Genomic DNA, 20,901 nt, shown 5'->3' on the forward strand with positions numbered 1-20,901 from the left:
ATTATTCTACATCCCCTCATAGAAACTGAACCTCAGAGGAAAACATTGAAACATCACCTAAAGTTGTGAGTACTAAGCATAAATGTGAGGCCTTATATTTTACAATAAAGTAAAATTCCATATAGCTGCTTTGAAGATATAAATGTGATTACAGAGCTAAAGGAGACACCGCTATGGAAAAAGTGAAAAGTAGAGGGAAGGGGCTGGAACAGGAAGCTCTGGAAAAAAGAAAAGCAAGAGTTAAGAATGAAGATGTAGAAGGCAGCAAAGATCCCAGGGGTCAAATCGCACATCTTCCATTGGCTTTTAGCTGAGAAAAGAGAGGAGAAGCATTTATCATTCCCGAGGGAGAGAGCAAGGCCTTTTCTGTGACATTAGAGTCCACAGACCTGGATCCAAGACTTGGTTCCACCACTCAATGTTTCATGATCTCAAGGCAAACTCCTCACCCTCTGATTCTATGAAATACAGATGGTAATGCCTACCTAACAGCATTGTTGATAGGATAAATGATATGGCATATATAAAACATACCTAGTTTAGTAGGCTTGAAATACGCTTCAGGTCTGCAGGCAGTGTTGTAAGGATGTTGCTCTTACAAGGGTTAGTGCCCACCCTGCACTCGCCATTATCACCACTGTAAACTGCTTAAAATTTTTTCAAAAAGAGAGTTACTCTTATCTCAACTCTTCCTAAGACTATATCCTAATAAAAGTCTTATAATAAAACCACAACAGAGAATTCTGAACTGTCATATAATGCATACTCTCCCTCCGTTCCTTAAGTTCTCCCTTTCCCCTGTCTGAGATTCGTTAAGTTCCCAGCGAGGAAAGTGAGGTTACAAAGATAAGAGACAGCCTCCCTCTTCCATGGCACTGGCAGGAGTCCAGCACAGATCAGAAGGTTCTAGTCATGGACAAGGTTCCTGGTGTCACAGAGGAGGACAGGGCTAAGCTAGGCCACTCTGGAGAGTACTGAGCCCAGTTCTGTGTTGGAACTAGATACTATGTTCTCGGGAGCTTTCCTGAGATGGGAGGTGGAGCCCAGGGCATTCTTTTTTTTTTAAATATGTCTTTATTGATTTCAGAGAGAGGAAGGGAGAGAGAGGGAGAGGGAGGGAGAGAGAGAGAGGGAGAGAGAGAGAGACATCAATGATTAAGAGAGTCATTGATCAGCTGCTTCCTGCACACACCCCCACTGAGGATCGAGCCTGCAACCCAGCAATGACTGGGTCATAGGTCGATGCTCAACTACTGAGCCATGCTGGTCAGGCGCCCTGGGCAGTCTTGAAATGTGAGGGCTGTGCTCAAGGTTGCCCTAAGATGAAGAGACTGTGTTCCTGTGCTACCCTGTGATTGGGGAGGCCGTGTTCCTGAGTGATCCTAGGATGGGGAGAACATGTGCTCCAAGCTACCCTGAGCTCACCTGCACAGTGTCCTCCTGGCTCTGGGACTGGATGGGTGCTGGCTGCCTTACAATGTAGTTGATCTGCCCCACAATAGTTTGCTGAAGATGCTGAGGCGATTTGGTCTGATTCAGCTGCAGGCTGGGCTGTTGAGCCTGAAGGAGAAGCTCCAGGTCCTTCTGCATTTCCTCCAGCTCAAACTTGTGGTGCATTATGTCCACATTCTGGGAGCAGGCAGGCCCAGGAGGGGTCTCATGCTGACTAGAAGCCAGATGCTGGGATGGAGGTAGAAGGGGGGGTGGCTGCTGCTGGGGTGGAGGTGGCAGAGGTGGTGGAGGTGGCAGCTGCTGCTGTGGCTGCTGCTGAAAGTGGCTGAGCTTCAGCTTCTGGTGATGGCCAAACTGGACTTGGATAGAAGGGGTCTGTAAGGTGGGCTGGGGATGGGCCCCAGGCTGAACATCCTGTGGGGAGACAATGCACACCTGCTGGGAAGTCAGCTGATGCCCCAGACGCTGAGATGTGCTCTCCGGCTCCACAGAGGGCTGGGTTTCTAGCCAGGGCTGCAGCAGCTTTGGTGGGTGAGGATTGCAGGGCAGCTCTTTCTCCCTGGGCAGCAGGGTGGAACACTGCAGTGACCCCAGCTGTTGCGGCACCATCTCAGAGGGCTGCCTATAGCTATGGGCTTGATGTATGCTGGGTTGGGGAACCTGGCCTTTAAGGGAGGGTGAGACTGGGGAGCAGTGGGAGCAGCACACAGATGAGGAACACAGTGCTGGAGAGTGGAACTTGTGTGAGGGGTGGCTAAGAGTCTCTTGCTGAGCTGCTGTAGACTGGTGGCTTTGATAGAAGGATGATGGTCCCTGTAAACTTCCATAAGCAGGGGTATCTGCCCGGGACAGCTGTCCACCTTCTGTGGTTATACAGCCTGGAAATTGAGAATAGAGAAGGTTTCCAAAGGTGGGCAGAGATTAAGAAATTTAACCCCTGATCTCTAAGACTCAGGCTTAAATAAGACCAGTAATTAAATCTGTATGGGCCAGCTTTGGGAGCCTGGGACATTTGAGAAATTAGCTGTGCTTTTATCAGATGTTCAGTCCTGACTCTGTATCCTACTAGAGAAACCACAGGCTCTCTCAAAGAGAACCCATCCTTTTTTAACAGAATAGCCCGACAGAGACTGAGACCTACTTCCCCAAAAAAATCAACATTGGAGAGAGGGAGGGAATGTGCTATAAAATAGCAAAGAAGAGAGAGTCATCCCCAGGACAATGAGCAAGTCTCCAAATACAGGCCTGGGGACTCTGTGCTGGGGAATAGGGTGGGAGAGGGGGGGAAGCTCCAACACAGCTCAGCGCCAGGCACCATCACTGTCCTCTGAGGTCCCTGGGCCTCGTGCATGAGTGGATGATATCTATTGCTAGCTCAGTCTAAAGGCTCCTTTGGCTCAGCTTTGATGAGGCTTACTTAGGGGAAAACTGAGCAACTTGAGGGCAGGAGGTGTTTTATTCACCTTTGGTCTCTTGATGCGCAGAATAAGACTCGACCCAGAGCAAGGGCCCATCAAAACTCTGTTGAGTTAAATCAAAGGGGAGATGGCAGCAAAATAAAATCCTAAATATCAGTCATCATTCTGTCAAGTTCAAAAAACTTTCAGTGAGATTAATAGCCCAAATGAAGGCAACAAACCTATCATTAGGTTGTCAACACAGACACAGCTACAAGTCGTCTATATTCTGCCTAAAGACTGAATGTCAGCAAATTATTGCAGCAGGAAAGAAAAATGCATATGACCATGAGTTATCTGCTTACACCTCAACTCCAAAGGGTGTGTGCAACACTGACTTTCTCTCCTCTCTCTGCTCTCTCTGTCTCCTCACTCTCTTCTCTTTTTCTTTTTTCTCTCTCTTTTTCTCTTTTCTCTCTCTCCCTCCTCCCTCTCCCCGCTCTCCCTCTCTGTTGCTGAGATACCTGTTTGTGCCCACATGTGTACATCCTTGTACAACCAGACACACAGGTTCACCTGTACTGTCATACAGCCACACAACATTCTGTAGAGCAGGGCCACTATCTTGTCTCCTCTCCAGCAATGAAACCAAGATAACAGGGACATTTCTGCAGAATGGGAAGCTCAGATTTCAAATGGTCCTGTTAAAAAATCCTGTATAGCCACTGGTATTTAAACTGTCCATTCTCTCATCCATACCCTATCACCCCCCACCCCCAAAAAAGGTTTGCTGAATGACTCCATGACCTCTGGCAGTCTCAGGGAGTGCTTTCTCTTGGGCATATGCTGACCTACCCAGTAAGCTAAGCAGAGGCTCTATATTCATTCTTAGCAATTATGTAAAAGCCCACAGCGTAGGCCCTGGCTCACCGAGGGAAGCCAGCTGCTTGGTCCAGAAGTTAGGCTCCCAGGTGAATCTGATACTCCAAGGGGATCCAGGATCTGTGTTACAATTTGTCTCCAGCAATCGCTGCATCTGAAACACAATCTGACAACAGCACCAAAGACATTTATTTGGGCATCTTGCTCCAGAATGACAACTCCCTCTCCCTCACTCTTTGGACAGGTTGAAGGACAGGTTGAAGGGCTCAAAGCCATGGCTCTTTAGCCTCAGGTCCTTTGCCATATGCTCATTTCCTTGAACGTTAGTATCTTAATATCCTTCTCCTGCCTCCTCACCACCCCTACCCACCTGGAACTTCCCCCATTCCCCACTGATCCCCTTCCTCTTACTGAGGCTTCTGGAACCTCTACATTCTTATTTCTTCCATGCCTCAAATAATTTATAATTCCTGTCAGGATATCAGTTGCCCGGCGGCCCTCTCAAGAGTGCCCCATTCATTCTATCATGTCTCAATGGATAAGCCTACGGGGGAGCAGACATTCTCTGAGCTCCCCATTGCTGTCCTTCCACCCACATGTAAAATCCCCTTCCATCCTAATCAACTGACCTCTTCCTCCCTCATCACTCTCATCTACTTCCTGTCACTCTCCCTTTTATCTAGAACTCTGGCAAATGTTCAACTTATCCTGCTATCATCTAGTTAACTAATATCCCAATCGACATCTTGGCCTCTTACTTCCTTGATCTCTTAAATGTCAGTCAACTTCGCCTCTCTTTTTAGTTCAGTCATCCCTTTTGTCATCTAGAACCATTTAATCTATGAGACTGTAAATTCCAATAACCTATTACCTGATCATAACTAGTTCTTACTCTTTCAGGGTAAGACCTTGTTGAGTTCTGTAAGCCTGCCCCATCATCCATAGGGCCGTCTCAGCTTTCCATCATTTTCAGTAACAATATCACTAATTATCAGTAACAATACCAGTAATTCCCTCCCCACAAACAGTGCCTAACCTTAGGGCAATTCAGCCTTTCCAAAGCCATGTTACCTGGGGTCACTTCAGTGATCGCTAACCTCAGTTCTTTTTCTTGTCACTTCAGTTCTTGCCAGCTTCCTCTTCCACTATCCTCAGTGACTTTTTAAAAATCTTTACATCTCTCCTCAATGACACTTACCCAGTGCCTAACCCTCTTATTATTACCTTCAACTTCTCCAAGGACAAAAGAGACCATAAAGGGCAAACTCCCCCACACTTGTATCCCTCCTGCCTCCAAACTTAAGTACACTGTACTGATGCCTTTCTGTCCTCCACCTCACAGGAAGGGAATGCCTTTTATGCTTCAGGTAAAACCAGTTCACTCTAGATCCTGCTGCCTTCTGCCTGCTCAGTATGCTCACTCTTCTATTTTCAACTTCTCCGAAATAAATTCATGCAATTTTTTTCCATGTTAAAAAAAAGTCTGTCTCCTTTTCAAGCTACCTTCTTAATTCCCTTCTTTTCGCTTCTGTCTCTCCTTCACCTCCCATCCTCAGTCCCCTCATTCTAGCTTCTAACCCTTCGACTTTAAAAGAATTTCTTTCAAAAGATCACCAGGGACCTCCTTATTCCCAGACATCGAGGTGTCTCTTCACTACTCATCCTGTTTCACCTAGGGAGCAACAATACCATTGACAACTTGGAATTTAAAACACTGTTAATTTCTGTGCACCGCACTCTCCTATTTCTCCTCAGAGGAAGGCAGGACAGTTTCAACACCTGGGTTCTCACTTCCCCTTCACTCGTCTTTTTCCTCTCTTCTCTGCTGAAAATCATGGCATTTCCCTGGGTTCCAGATTTGCTCTTCTCTTTTCTTCACACACACTTCCAAGGATATACCAGTGACTACCACATCTGGAACTCTGACTTTCCTTCTGACTTCCAGACTCATCCATCAGTACAGATTTTGAATATCTCCATTTAGATGCCCTACAGGCACCTCAAATTCAAGCTCATTTCCTTGAACCCTAGTATCTTCATATCCTTCTCCTGCCTCCTCATCTAAATATAAACCCCACCAACTTCTCTCAAAATCCTTCTCCTGGGCAACACCCTCCTCCCAAGCCCAACACTTCAACATCATCCTCAATGTCTTTCCTCTTAGGCCCCAATTTAAACCCAAATAACTTTGTATGGGATGACCAGCACACTGCTAATGTCCAGGATAATTTCTAAATCCATGACCTAAGACAAATCACTACAGAAATTTCCGAGCTGAGGTGCCTAGAGGAAGGCAGGACAGTTTCAACACCTGGGTTCTTTGTACTGTGGGGTTAGTAAAGAATGGCATTCACTTACTAACTCAAAAGCAGTAATGGAGGAGTTAGAGTTCTTCTTACCAGCTCTTTGCTGAAAAGGAAAGGGATGCTGGTTTTGCTGCATACAGCCCAATTGATGAAATTCTGCACATGCTCAAACTGACGGTTGAGGACCATGATGCTCTGCAACTGCTGCTCCAGCTTCTGCTTTCTCTCATTAGTAATGCCCTGGGTACAGAGAGAGAAGACAGAGTCCCTGATCCTATTCTTGGACTGCAGTCTACCTGCTTCGGAAATCTAGTAGGCTGTGTGTATCAGTGTGAATACTGATGGAATCAGATGAGACTGCACCCAAGAGGACAGCAGAACAGAACACTGCCATGGGCTGCTGAGGGGTGAAGGAAGGGAGGGAGAAAAGAATGGGTAGATTTTATACTGCAAATATGGATAGGTGATGAATGAGAAAATGAATGACTATCTACATCTCTTGGGCATAACTTGATGAAGAAGGTGGGTTGTTTCATGACTCTCTTCCAAGGTTGTAACGCTGCATATAGTCCAGGAAGGCAGTTGCCTTAGAGCCACGGTGCTGATGGGAGTTTGAACTAACTCTCCAGTCCTTAATAAGCCACTCTCCCAAAACTAAACTGGACATTTTAAGTTACAGGGAGCAAGAAAGAGCACATAAATTCCAGCCCAAGCAGCTCTGAGCCCTGGACCTAGTTTGATATGTGCCTGGTTTCTGACCTAGGGAAGAGCACAGAACCCGTCCACCTGGTCCATCTGTCCACATATACCTCCAACTCTTCTATGAGCCCATTGGCCTGTTTGTTCAGCTCATTCATCAGAACCATCTTAGCCATTTTGATCTGGTTTTCCACTTTCCTGTGCTGATGCTTCACCTCAAAAATCCTGTAAACAAGATGGGACATAGCATGGTAAGCCCTTCCTTCCAGGCCTATGAGGGCCTAGAGTCAGCAAACATAAGGGCCAACAATTTGCAGGCTGCCTGTTGATATCAGGGCCCAGAAGGCACCAAATATAAAGAAACAAGAAACTTCCTTCACCATCCCACCCTTTGTACAACCCAGCCCAATTGATATAAGTGGTCCAATGGCCCATAATTCAACCTGGGTAAACCCCAGGTCCACACCCAGGTCAACCAAGCAGCTTAAAAGTTCACACAGACTAGAGGCAGGACAGAATGAGGAAGTATGGGTATAATTTCATGTAATCTGTTGTCTAAAAAGGAGAATGCTCCACTAAAGAGTGTCATGCAGTAACAAGAGCATGGGCAAAAACAGAAAGTAGATTAGCGGTTGCCAAGAACTGGGGATGTCAGGGGAATGGGGAATGATTGCTAATGTGTATGGGGTTTCTTTTTGGGGTGATTAAATGTTCTAAAAGTAGATAATAATAATGGTTGCACAACTCTATGAATATACTACAAAATACAGAATTGTACATTTTAGAAGGGAAATATTATGGTATGTAAATTATATCTCAGTAAAGCTGTTAAAAAAAGAGAGAGAGAACGTGGGCTTTGAAGTCACACAGACCTGGCTTCCAAACTCAGCCCAGTCACTGACTAGCTGTGTGAACTCAAATCACCTAACCTCTCTGAACTTCAGTCTCCTCATGAGAAAAAAAATGGAGATAATCTGACTCAAAGAATCATAAAAATTGAAATAATGCATGTATGATGCCCAACCCAATGCCTACCACCTGATAAACTCTCAGTACCTAGTAATTCCTCTTCCTCTGTAAAATGCCAATGATTTCATATCATTTGTAGATCTCTACATAAAACACTTGGAAAGGGGTGATAAAGGGCAGATTACCACCTACTTGTTGTACCCTTAGCTAAACAGCTCTCTCTTCCCGTTACCTACTGTGTGTCCTTGTTCTCAAGCACTGACCTCTGGCTATTTCATGAACACTTTCAAAAGGCACATGCTTGGGCCCAGACTCACTCTGATCATCCTAACCTAGTTTGGTTCCATTCACTAAGTGATGACCCAAAGCCCTTTCACTGGCCCTGAGACCTCTAAGGCCTTCTGGGACATATGCCCACATCTGCCTAATGGCATGTCCAGGATGTGGGGGAACAGAGCATTTCCTGAGCTGGCAAGGGCTAGCCTGTGCTACCTGTCCTCAATTTGCTTTGCAGATGTCTGTAGACTGGATTTCTTATGAGCCACCTGTGTAGTCACACTTTCCAGAAGCATCCTTTGATTTTGTAGTACTTCTTCAAGGTGTCTGCACCTAGAGGAGGAGGCAGAGAAAAAGCTGAAGAAAGCTGAGTCTTATTCTGAGCATGCCAGCCAAGCAAGAATCCCCACAGTGCATGTCTCAGCCAGGCCAATGGAAGCTGGGATTACATCTAAGAAAAGTCACTCTTGGCCCTGCAGTCCTTCTGGAAAGAAGCCCCACAACAGGAGCCGAGAAAACTTCATCCCAGCGGCTGAAGGTTGGCTTAGGCAGGGAAAGAATTTTGATGCCCTGGGAGCCCAACACTCCCACAGGTAGAAGTCCAGAGCCCTCCCAATCCCCTTAGAACAGCCATCCAGCCCCACCTGTGTTCTTTGTGTTCCACCATGAGGCAGCTATGGCATGTGAGCACATCACAGGTCTCGCAAAACAGCTTCAGCACTTCCTGTGTGTGTAGAGGACAGTACAAGGCGAAGTCCCCAGAACCACCACTTACTCCTGCCAGACAAGATGGAGAAAGCAGGCTTCTGTTGCTCAGAAAGACCTCTCAGTTAAGCTCCACTGGGCAGCCCTGGGCCCTCAATGGGGCCCTCTATGGAAACAGGGGAGACACGGAGCTTTAAGAATAGGTGGTGTAAACAGAAGAGGCCTCCTGTTGGGCCACAGAGGTTCCAGGAACACAAGGAGGAATGCAGGTTTAACCTAGCTGGATTTGCCCAGCTGGCCAAAAATTACACATTATCAAGCCCCAGGCATCCCACCACCTGCCAGAGGCTGAGGAAAGTGCTTGTTACTACTGTAGCACATGGATCGCCTGCAGAATAATGACTCCTCTAAAATTCCACCTAAACCTCTTCATTAACCAGGATTCTGTATGGCAGGGCTGAAACCAGCTACCCAGCCTCACCAGGCTCCAGGTCAGATCACATGGATCATTAAATCTGGTTCCTGTGGGTAGGACAGAGGTAAAACCCCTCCCATGGTTTAAAGTCCTGGCGAAAAGACTTTCAAAGATTGGCATTTAAAACAAAGGGTATTAGATAGAAATGGACAAGCCCTGATACTGGCTGTTTAATGAAGTAACTAAAGAGAAGTGAGGCATGACTGTTGTAAATAGAGGTGAAAGTAAGGAACTCAGCTAGCTTCCATGATAATTCAAAACTACCTCTCACCACACATCTCACCCACACTCACCCCCAACAGGGAGAGCCCAGACAGACTTACATTGTGACTGTGAATCTGGAGGAGACAGCTTCCTTTGGGAAGGGCTCTGAGCCCACCCCTCCTCCCACCGCCAGCTGGGAAGCAAAGTCAGAGAGCTATTCTCCCAGGATTTTAGGGTTCAGCACTGTTTAAGGGCATGCAAGCTGGTGGGGAGAGTGAGAAGTGATACCTGGAGATCCCTTCTGGGCCCGGGGGAAGAGTGGCCCCCCAGGGGCAGGGCCATGCCGGTGCTCCTCAGTGCAGGAGCTGCACAGCCAGCGGTTGCAGTAAGTACAGAGGATGTGTGCCGCCCTCTTCTCCTTGCACTCAGAGCAGTTCTGGAAGCAGAGAGTTCTGAAGTTACTGACAATACCCTTATTTGAGCCTGCCTCTGTGAGTGGTAAAGGCTCCAGGGACTGGGGTCCTGCAGAGTTGCTCCTCCACTAGTTTGGAGTGCAGTCCATTCTGGAGAGCTGCCTGGGAGTGACATGTGGGGGCTTGTGAAGAAAAGCAACCTTTGTGACTAAAAGAACAGTGGCCTCGGGGGCTCTTAGCACAGTACTGTGCTAAAGATGAGGATCCCCAAATGAATAAGGCACGCAGACATTCAAGGAGTAATGCTGTGATAAAAATGCACCATGTGCTAAGGAAGCAAAGGGAAGTTTCCAGGGGCTCAGTCTAGGAGAGGCCAGGAAAGGTCTCATAAAGAGGTGACATTTGGGTTGAATATGGAATGATAAGTAGAAGTTTACCAGACAGACAAGGGAGGAAAATGGGAACAGGAGCAGAAAGTTCAACGTGCCTGCACAGAGGAGGAAACAGTTGGTGTGGGGTACAGAGAAAGATGACCGTATACAGCCAGGAACGACCAAGCACAGACCAACTCTCAGAGCTATGTTCCCACAACTAAGGCTTGCTGGGTCCAAGGGTACCCAGTCCTCTCCTAGTCCAAATGTTCATTCACTTGGTCAGTAGATACCTTGCAGGTCTGATGTAGAACATGTGGAGAAGAGATTTGGAAGAAGTTAGCCTGTCTGTTATTGAATAATATAGGCCACTAAGCTGATGTAGATTCTAACAGCTTTCTCCTCACACTGGCTATCTGAGAAATCCACAGCTGGGGGGGAGGGAAGGGGAGGTGGGGGGAGAAGAAATACAACTTTTACTAATTAAACTATGAATTCCTTGAGGGTAGAGAACATAGGTCTCTGTCTGCCTAGCACCCAGCACAGGGCCTAACATATGTAAGATATTCAGTAGGAATTAGATATAGGAGCAAGTAAGTAAATTAACAAATGAATAAAATGTTGTGGCAAGGATACCTTAGTGGAGAAAGGAACAGGAGAACCAGTCAGTAAGTAATGTGAACTTTCAGAAACTCAGGTTAAAAGTAACAGTTGTTAAATACAGGCAAAACTGGTGAACCCATTTAACCCAGGCTGGTTCATGAGTTTCAACTCAGGGAGAGATAAAAGGAAATAAAAGCTCAATGCTGATATTTTTCAGCAAGAGCTATAAGAGAGAGAAAAAATTCCCATTTTGCTTTCCCCAACCCAAACATTATCATTCTTTTCTGGATAGATGCATAAAAGGATAGATAAATGGATGATTAGGCAGACTGATAGTGGGGTAACAAGCTTGATGGAATGATGAATAAATAGACAGACTTATGGACGGGGCCCCACCGATTTCTGAAAAGGATCAGCTGCTTCTTTGCTTGTTCTGACTTACCCTAGCCATCTTGAATTGCTCAGGAGAAAAGCACTGCAGAAAAAAATGTTCGGTCACATCCCTGGTAGGATATGCTCGCCTACACCCTGGACAGGAGATGAGCTCTGGGATAACAGAAAAAGATAAGAGAGTCAGGGCAACATGGTAGATTATACATAAGGCCTAGACATGAGGCTTTCTAACACATAACACCAAGGTATGTGTCAAAATGAACTATAGTTGACACCATAGCCTGCACTTTCCATTAGGTACTCTGAGCATGACCATTCCATTAGGCGCCTGCTCTACACTCCTCTTTACACCCTTATCTTTGCCGGGCCCTACCTTCCTTTCCCTCCCACGAGCCATGCTACCACAGGCCCAGCCCTTCTCTGGTTCTGATAATTGGGTGCCTTCTGCTGCTCCCACTCCTCTTTCCACAGCCCTGAGAGTCCAGATCCCATTAATGGCTAAGCTCTAGGGAACCAGTTTTGCTTAGACACAACTCCAACCACTAGGGTTATCGGGTAGCAGAATTACTTTTAAGATCTCAAAGCTAGAGCTTCCAAAAGGCACTAGCCAGAGAAAGGCAAGGCCTTCCTGCCTGCTCATCTAGGAGGTACTTTTTTTTTTTTTATATCCAAGACCAAGCGGTCTACCCCTGGGTCTTAGAGAGCTTTTGTTGGGCCTTCTCCAGCTAGTCCATGTTGGGTGCATCACATATATGCATGTTTCACCTGTGAACATGAACATCTTGTCCTAACCCCCTCTTCCCAAAGAAATGCAACCATCTCCAACACATTCCTCAGCATAGTGGGCTCCTGAACTATATAAGGGGCATCAGAATGCCCCCCTGGAGACTATGGTGCTCTTTCAGACCCACCCCAAGAGCAATCAGCTCACCATATGCAAGAAAATGAGCCTCCTGAGCAGGACTAGGTGCCCATGCCCAAGGATGAAAATGACATGGAAAGGCCTGCCTAGGCAGTGAGTGCTGCAGTAACCACCGCAGCCTCGTATCATTAAAAGGATACAATGGCAGTTGCTCTAGACTTGTAGTCAGACAAATGTAAGTACAAACACCAGGTTTACCACCCAGTGACCTTGGTTGGCAAGTCACTTAAATTCACTTAACTCCTCTGTGGCCCAGTTTCTTCATATATAAAACAGAAAGAGAAAACAAGAGTTGCTGTGGGAATTAAATTAAGCACATGATCATCCATGAATGTTGACTTTGAATTCAAAAGATTTCTCATGTCCCATGCATGATAATGACCTCAATTATCAACTCTCCCAGATAATGAAAATCAAACAGTCTGAGAGGTACATTTAAAAAATGGCCCACAAACTCGTCCCCTCTGTGTGTCCATGCCCTTGCAATCCTAACCATTAAAAGACCAAGTCTATTCCCCACCCTTTGAAGCTAGGCTGGCCTCATGATCTGCTTTGGCCAACAGAATGCAGCAAAACTGACACTGAACAAGTTCCAAGGATAAACCTCAGGTGACTTTGTATGGTTCTGCTCTTGCTCCCTAAGATTGCCATGTGAACAACCTCAGGTTAGAGTGCTGGAAGATAAGAGACCATGCAGGAGAGAGCCTCGTTTGTCTCAGGTGTCCCACTTGAAGCCACCATAAGCCAGTTAGCTCCAACTGACCCAGCAGCTGGACCCAGACACAGGAGTGAGCACAGCTGAGATCAGCCAAGCCAAGCTCAACCCAGGCAAAAATCCCAGCCCCAATGCCAACCTGTAGAATCATAAAGTTCAGTTGTTATTTTAACCACAAATTTTCAAGTGGTTTATTATGAAGCAAAAACTAACTGATGTAGCCTGGAAAAATTAAACTCCACAAAATCATGAAAAATAATAGTTTAATACTCTTCCTCCTTTCATCCCCCCACCCAAATTTAAAAACCTCCCCCAGCCTTCACAGAGCCATGGACAGAACTAAATCTGGAATCTCCTAGTCTCTTGCCTATCAAGAACAGTGGCCAGGAGTGCAGAAGGATGCTCTCCACAGGGGCCTCATCCAGGGGAATCAGGTGACTTCCTCCCTTCCACTTCTCTCACCCTACTCATTTATCCCTAGGTCAGAAATGCTGCTCTAATTGTTGAAAACTTCCACAAGGCTTCCAACTCCCTGTTACCAGAGGCCCACACATTAGTCATACTAACACAGCTTCATTAGCATCATGAAAAAAGAGAAATAACTGAATAGATTAGAGACGGTCTCATTACATATCCTCTGCCTTCCTTGGCCTTAAAGGCCCAAATCCTCAACTTGGTTCTCAGGCCCTTTCCAAGTTGTCCTTCTCTCTCTCTAGTAGCATCTCTAGCTTCATCTGCCACATACCTATGTCCTTGCCACGCCAAATATCTCTGGTATCTCCCCAATACACCATACCTTTGCATAACTGTTTATAAAAGTGCTGTTCCCTCTCCCTGCAATACTCTTTCATGCTCCCCTCCTTTTCAGATAAACTCCTATTTGTCCTTTCAAACCTCTTCCAAATGTTCTGCCTTTGAGAAGCATGGTTGATTTCCCTCAGGATAAGTTAATTATTCCCTCTTCTGAGTCCCCACAGCACTCTGAACATCCTTCTGCTATAACAAATATCACATTGCATTCTCACTATCTGTTCACATGTCTGCATACAAAAACTATCCACATTTGGTACTAAAAAATATTGCATGATTTTTAGCAAACTGAACAATTACGTTTCTTTGGTTCTGCGTATTCCACGTGTACTCCTTGCACTCACAGCCGCTAAAAGTGGTAAGCAGCAGCCTGGAAGCTTTCAGGGTGACAGAAGGCAGCCAGCCCAGGAAGACAGAGCCAGGTCAACCAGAGCAGAAGTGTGGTGCTGGGAACGGCTGGGAACCGGGAGATGTGGGCCCCAGGCCCAGAGCGGTCACTTTCTGTATAACCTTACATAAGTGAGCTCCTTTCTCCGAACCCTACTTTCTACATCCTTAAAATGAGGGAATGGGAATATCAGGGGAGTATGGATTATCCAACCCTCTTCCTTTGCCTACTGCAGCCAGGCTTCAGAAATATTCCCCTGGGCAAGATGGGAAGGCACAGATGACCAAACAGTGACCTGGCTACCAAGTCAGCAAGTCAGAAGACAAGCTTGTGGACTCGGCCACCTGAAGAGGGGCTACTGCAGCAGGCAGCAGGGATGGAGAACCATGGCAGGGGTGCGAGCAGCTCCCTGGGAGACTGTGGGGCCAAGTCAACACAGAGCACATGTGTTACCTGTGTCACAACACTTTGTCCAGAAATCATCTTCCCTCAGAAGGTCCCTAACCCCATCAGGCTATGTCAACCTTGAGCTTTCTTTTTTAAAGAGAATTCCCCATTTTTCAATGAGGATACCAAAACAAAAATTTTTTAAGACAACTGGAATACATGAACTCTTAGGACTGTGTTATGTGTCTAAAGTTATCAAACATCTACTTATAATATTTAACATTAATTTAGTCAGTAATACATATTTAAATCACGTTACATAAAATATCATTTAGATATATTGCTTTTTTTCTATTTGAATTATTCAAGCAACAGTCTTGAGCTTCGGTTTCACACATGGGCACATCAATTCTGAGGAAAGGTCTAAAGGCCACACGACCATCCCAGAGGAGGCGGGGCTTCTGCTTCCAGAGTGAAGAAGTTGCTGGCACCAGGGGCATGGTAGAGTGGCTCTGAAATCCAAGGATGTTCAGTCAATCTGCTATAAGAGTGAGCACTTCTGGTCCCTGGGATGTATGGGACAAATTATTCTTTTACCACCATTCCCCATGCCAGGTACTTTATGTGAGTTATCTCATTTAATCATCAAACCTTACCTCTGAGAGGTAGACATTGTCCCCATTCCATAGTTAGAGAGACTGAGGGTCCAAGAAGTTATCACCATCAAAGATCATACAAAGCAAGGCCAGAACTACAATTGAAACCCAAGTCTGTCTGTGTCTAAAACCTAGCCCTTTTCACTATGCTAGGCTCCTCTCTAATTCAAGTGTAAATAAAAAAGGTAATTTTATTTTAATCAACTAAATAATTTAATTATAAGTAAAATATTGCAGAATAATGATCAGACTCTAATGATGACATGGAAACAGCTCTGGACCTGGGAATCCACAAGAAACTGAAAGCCAGCCCCAGCTATGCTTAAAGTTTTAAAAAAATGACCTTTGCCCAGCCAGTGTGGTTCAGTGGTTGAACATCAACTTATGATCCAGGAGATCAAGGTTCGATTCCCAGTCAGGGCACATGCCGGGGTTACAGGCTTGATCCCCAGCAGGGGGAATGCAGGAGGCAGCTGATCAATGACTCTCATCACTGATGTTTCTATCTCTCTCTCTCCCCCCTCCTTTCCTCTCTCTGAAATCAATATAGACTTTTTTTTTTTAATAAAAATAATAAAAAATATGACCTTCGAGAAAAGGCAAATGAAGCAGAGTTTTCCTTCCTGGAGAAAATAACTCTGGGGGCAGTTTCATTCTATAGATCAGTGGTTCTCATACTTCGTTACATATCTGAATCATATGAGGCACTTTTACACATCCTGATGTCCAGTCCACATCTCATATCAATTAAATCAGTTTCAAGTGATAGAATCCAGGCATCAGTATTTTAAAAAATTCCCCAGGTGATTGCAATGTATAACCAATTTTGAGGACCAGTGCCTTAGGGAGCGCACTGTGCCCCCTTTCCCTGTGTCTGAGCCTGATAGCTCTGTCCCTGCATCTGGCAGCTGAGAAAGGCAGGCTCACCCAGTTTTAAAGAGGCTCCAAATGTTAGAGATTCTGAATGCAGCTGTGATGTATCTGCCTTCTGAGAGAGAAGCACAAAGGCCAGATGCTCAACACTGTTTGGTATTCTGATACCTACGTACCCTGGGGTTGGCAGTGAATTGGCAGACATTTTGCCTCCCCTAAGTCTCAGCTCCACTGAAGGACTGATGAGCAGGTTTAGGGTGCAGCCTGAGGTTTGGCACTACAAGGCTGCTACAGGGTCCTAGAGAGTATGCTGAGCCCAGGACTTAGTGAGGCAGCAAGGGAGGCAGGCCAAGACTGGGCAGTCTACCCTTCAGCCGTGAATAGCAAAGCCAAGGCAACCTGGACACCAGGGGGCTGGGGTGGAAAGAAAATTAGAACTGGTCAGCTCAGCCCACCAGGTAGGGATACATACACCACAGGTATGTAAGCTTGAGCTCATTGCTAAGCAGCCAACCCTCTGAGGGTTAAGAAGCCCTTCATTCTACAGTTCTTATCCAGGCTCTACAAAACTTTGTAGCTGGGGCCCAAGCTCTGACTCCAACAGAGCAGTGGCATCCTCTGAAGCAGCCTGGTGTTCCTTTGCCAGTTCTTACCTCCAAAACCAAAGCTAGACAGACCTAGCTTTTTTCACTGCTCATCTAGCCAATTCCCTTACCATAAAGAAGGTGATATAGAGGCCCAGAGAGAGGGAGGAACTTAGCTAAACACTAGAGAGCCCTTGTAAAACACAGGTGGTATCTTGAACCACTGAGCAGTACCTGATTATCCCTGTAGCTACAAGTAAGACATTTTACCTCCCTATGTCCCTCTCAGACACTATACAAAGAGAAAACACACTTTGGTTGTATCCTCTGGTGGGCTGGCCATCCTCACCAACCATTCCTGTCCTCCCCCCAAGGGCATTTCCAGGGTACTGGGCATCAGCTAAGACCCTCACCACACAAGCCCCTGAAGCTTTCCTCTAGCCCATAGCTCAGAGCAGCACCACCTTTGAGAAATATGTTGCACCCACTCCCCAGATGCCCAGTCCCTGCTAGAAAAACAGATTTTAATCCTAAGTGACTGCTGCTCCTGCCCCTGGCTGCCAACAGGCTTACCTGTGGCCCTTGCTGCCCTGTGATTAGAACAACACCTGGGAGAGAAGTCAGAAGAGCGACAGGTGAGCCCACCACAGGTCCCAAAGGATGGTGCTTACCAAGAGCCCAGGAACACCCACCCTGCATGCTGCAGCCAGCTGGACTGCAGGGCCTAAGCCCCGGGGAGCTGGGTACTGGGTGGGGTAGGGGGAGCAGCCTGGATCCTCTCCTTTCTCTGATGCCTCCTCAACCAGGGTTGCATTTCTCCAGCTCACCTGAGATGCTGCTGCAAGAAAGAGCTTGGTTGACTCCTCCTGTTCCTGTTTATCTCGAAGGCTCTGCAGCAATTTTCCAAACTGAACAGCAAGAGGGAAACCTCAAAGAGGCGACTCTCTTCCTAGCTGCAGCTCCTTCCTAATCCTCTGGGTGCCTTGGAATAGAAGCTCAGAAGGAAGAAAAGGAGATTTTCAACTTTCAGGAACTAGCTCTGTCGCTCTCTGCTCAGCTCAGGAGGCCATCATTCTCAGCTTTTTAGGACTCCATCCAAAAATCCTTCAGCCCTCCATGTTCCCCAAAATGACAGGGCTCATGTATGGCTGGAACCTGCCCGGATCCAGCAGTTCATTTAAATAGAGCTCATCACAACAACAGTGTTGGTGGAGAAGTGAGTAGCTGCAGGGCCCTGGGGACCCCCTGTTTATACGTAGGAAGAATGATGCAATCTGGGTATCAAAATAGCAATCCAGAATGGAATAACAGGCTCACGCAGCAGCGGTGCCTGCACAGCCAGAGCTCAAGTTGACACACTCTGTCAGCCCCACACTGCTGCAGCACGCAGATGCCAGGCACACACTCTCACCGCATCATTTTTAAAATCAGCAGGAGCCCAAGATATCCCTCTATGCCCCCAGCACTGAAGGAGGGGGGCCTTCAACGGACATTAAAATCTGTCTCCTACACACTCACCTGCTCCTGCCACTTCACCTGAAGTCCTTATCCTGTGACGTCACAGTCAGTTGCCATAGTGACCAATTGTCCGTCACAAGTGGAGGATTAGGACTTCAGATGGAGAAGACACACATTTTATGATGCACAAAGGTCCTGGGAGGTGTCTCTTGGCAGCTAACTCCACCCCCGAGGGAGACAGAGTCATACAGGATCAGGGAGAAAAAAAAGGAAGGAAAAACAGGATCGAGCTGGAGCAAAAATACTAGTATGGGGAAAAACTACGGGTACAAGATAATTGCAAAAGTACAGAGAACAGGAAAATTTCAGAAGCACAGAGGGGGAGTGGCACAGAATGAGCTGGGAAATTGGCAAGAGAGTAAGCTCCGGAAGGGCCCTGAATGCTAAGCTAAGGAGCTTGGCATTTGTCCTAAAAGCAAAGGCATCCCCAAAAAGGTTCTGGAGAGAGACAGAGCTTGGCTTTATGATTATCTTGATGGACTGGAGATGGGGGCAGTCAGGGAGGAGGCTTGGGCAGTTGAGCATTAATGGGATCCTGAACAAGGGTAGAAATGGAAAGAAAGGGACAGAAGAGTCACCTCAAAGAACTGACAGAATATAACCAAAACAGGATGTTGGGGGAGTGGTCGTGTGTGAAGAAAGAGGAGCCAAGTGGATGGGCTGTCGTGAACAGAGATAGGTGACAGGAGGACGAAGAGGGCAGCTGCCAAATCCCATCTTAGCTGCGTCCTACTTTCTCTGGCTCCCACAGACTCTTAGGATCAGGCCTCATGCTGCCTTGCTGGATCAGCGATTCACAAATCCAGAGAGTATGTTAGAAGTCCCAAAGCAACCAAATCCAAATCTCTTAGGTATGGGTGTGGGACCAGGAATCTATATTTTTACCAAGTTGCACAAATAATTCCTAAGCTCTGGTTCAACAACCAGTAATCTGGAGCCAATGGCCTGGACAACTACAATAGCCTCCTAGCAGATCTTCCTGCATCCAGTCTTGTCTCCTCCAATCATTCTTCAGAGGCAGGATGACTTTTTTAAAATATAGATTTGATCATATTCCACTGACCAAAAACCTTCAATGGTTCCCCACTGTTTATAGAATAGCTTAAATTGGTTGAGACCCATCACAATGTGGCCCTAAATTTCCTTTGCAGAGTTCCCACTTCTCTCCTTCAAGCAGTCCTATATTCTAGCCAAAATTAACTCACTCCTGTTCCTTCTGGCCTCTCCTCTACATGCCCCCTCCTAACATTACCCCTACCTGTGATTCACTGTCATATTTTTCTGGCTCTGCCTGGCTCCTACACAGCTATTCCTACTTGACATCACCCACAAGTTCAAATCCCACCCAATTTCCCCAGGCAGAGCCTAAAATGGGTTAGAGAACTACAGCTCCCCTATTTTTGTAAATAAAGTTTTATTGGAACACAGTTATGCCAGTTCATTTCCGTATTGTTTATGGTGTTTTCTGTGCTGCAGTGGCAGAGCTGAGTAGTTGTGACAGAGCCTACATGATCTGTGAAGCCAAAAGTATATACTATCTAGCCCCTTAAAAAATTTTGCTGCCCAGCCAGACGTGGCTCAGCAGTTGAGCATTGACCTAGGATCCAGGAGATCGAGGTTTGATTCCCAGTCAGGGCACATGCTCGGGTTGTGGGCTGGATCCCCCAGTCGGGGGCATGCAGGAAGCAGCCAATCAATGACGACTCTCTCATCATTGATGTTTTAACTCTCTCTCTCCCTCTCGCTTCCTCTCTCTGAAATCAAACTGGCTCATATTTGAGCTGTACCTTCAGTTTGGGGTAAGCTGTTACTAATAAGGAAAGGGCATTTCAGGAGGCGGGAACATCATGAACAGGATTTTAGAGATCAAAATGTGAGGCCTCTTGGGGAAAGACTAGTAAAGCTAGGTGATATAGAGGAATGACAGGAGATGAGGCTGTAAAATTAGTCTGGGGTCAGACTGGGAAGAGCCTGGAAAGCCATCCTAATTTTCTGTTCTGAACTGCAAGAAAATGGGAACTTTTAAGCAGTTAAAAATGCAGACCCAGAACAGGAAAACGTGACCAGGGCTGAAACTAGAGGATTTGGAAGAATAATCCACAGAGGCAATAGGTAAAGTGAGATCAGCCTGGCGGATCCAGGGACTGTGGGGCAGGGCCAGGCAGCAGATCTGAGCCAAGAGTCAGAATCTGGGCATGAAGACCAGGTGACAGGCTGAGACTAGACATGAAGGATCCACAACTTTCAGAGCCCATGCTCCTAGGAACCACCCAATTGTGAAACAAGCTTTCTATGCCAAAAAGGAACCCATGGGGGAATGCAGAAAGTACAAGTAGGATAAATCCAAGCTCATCTCATCTGACAGAGTGGCATCTCTCTCTTTTCACTTCAAATCTCAAACAATCCAAGGACTGATACACTGATATATTCCATGCAATGCCACTATTCCCATTTCCAACTGTGCCTGGACAGAGGGACAGTGGGGGAACAAAGGGCAGCAGAGTTGCTACTCTAGGCCTGCAGTTCCTACTGGCCCTCAAGCCCGGGCAAGCCCTGGACTGGCAGGCAAGGGGGCTGGATATTTTTTTCTGGTTCTGTAAGTGACCAATTACGTGACATTCAGCAGGATTCTGGTCCTTTCTGGACTCCTGATGCCCCATTTATGCAGTAAGAGGTTGACTGATCCCCCGTGAATGACAGAGGTCCGGCTAACAAGAGACCCCTCCAAGTCCTGTCCTTCAACCACAGCTACCATGAACTACCCCCTCAGCAAATTTGTCCTAGCTATAGCCTTCCCCCTAAACACAACCTGATTCCTTCCTATTACCAGGGGAATTGCTCTCCCAGTAACAGGTACTGTTCTGAAGTGCACAGAGCAAGTCCCAGTGCCCTAGAGAGCCAAT

The 20,901-nt window shown here is 46.6% G+C and overlaps 1 protein-coding gene across 2 annotated transcripts in view; it reads right to left on the reverse strand.

Annotated features, from left to right (window-relative positions):
• The window catches only part of TRIM66 (tripartite motif containing 66), a gene marked incomplete at its 5' end in the record, with an annotated part of 43,899 nt that overhangs the window by 17,734 nt on the left and 5,264 nt on the right, over nt 1-20,901 (reverse strand). Inside the window, 9 exons of one of the 2 annotated variants that reach the window (XM_081153622.1) lie at nt 1,426-2,330; nt 3,780-3,897; nt 6,131-6,277; nt 6,847-6,961; nt 8,198-8,314; nt 8,626-8,758; nt 9,654-9,801; nt 11,195-11,298; nt 17,152-17,179. In XM_081153622.1, coding sequence (XP_081009748.1) covers nt 1,426-2,330; nt 3,780-3,897; nt 6,131-6,277; nt 6,847-6,961; nt 8,198-8,314; nt 8,626-8,758; nt 9,654-9,801; nt 11,195-11,298; nt 17,152-17,179 — 1,815 coding nt within the window. Of the gene's footprint in view, nt 1-1,425; nt 2,331-3,779; nt 3,898-6,130; nt 6,278-6,846; nt 6,962-8,197; nt 8,315-8,625; nt 8,759-9,653; nt 9,802-11,194; nt 11,299-17,151; nt 17,180-20,901 lie in introns of those variants that run through there. The other variant, XM_081153621.1, reaches the window with a different exon arrangement.

The sequence above is a fragment of the Miniopterus schreibersii genome (genome assembly GCF_964146895.1).
Source record: "Miniopterus schreibersii genome assembly, chromosome: 12".
NCBI lineage: Eukaryota > Metazoa > Chordata > Mammalia > Chiroptera > Miniopteridae > Miniopterus > Miniopterus schreibersii.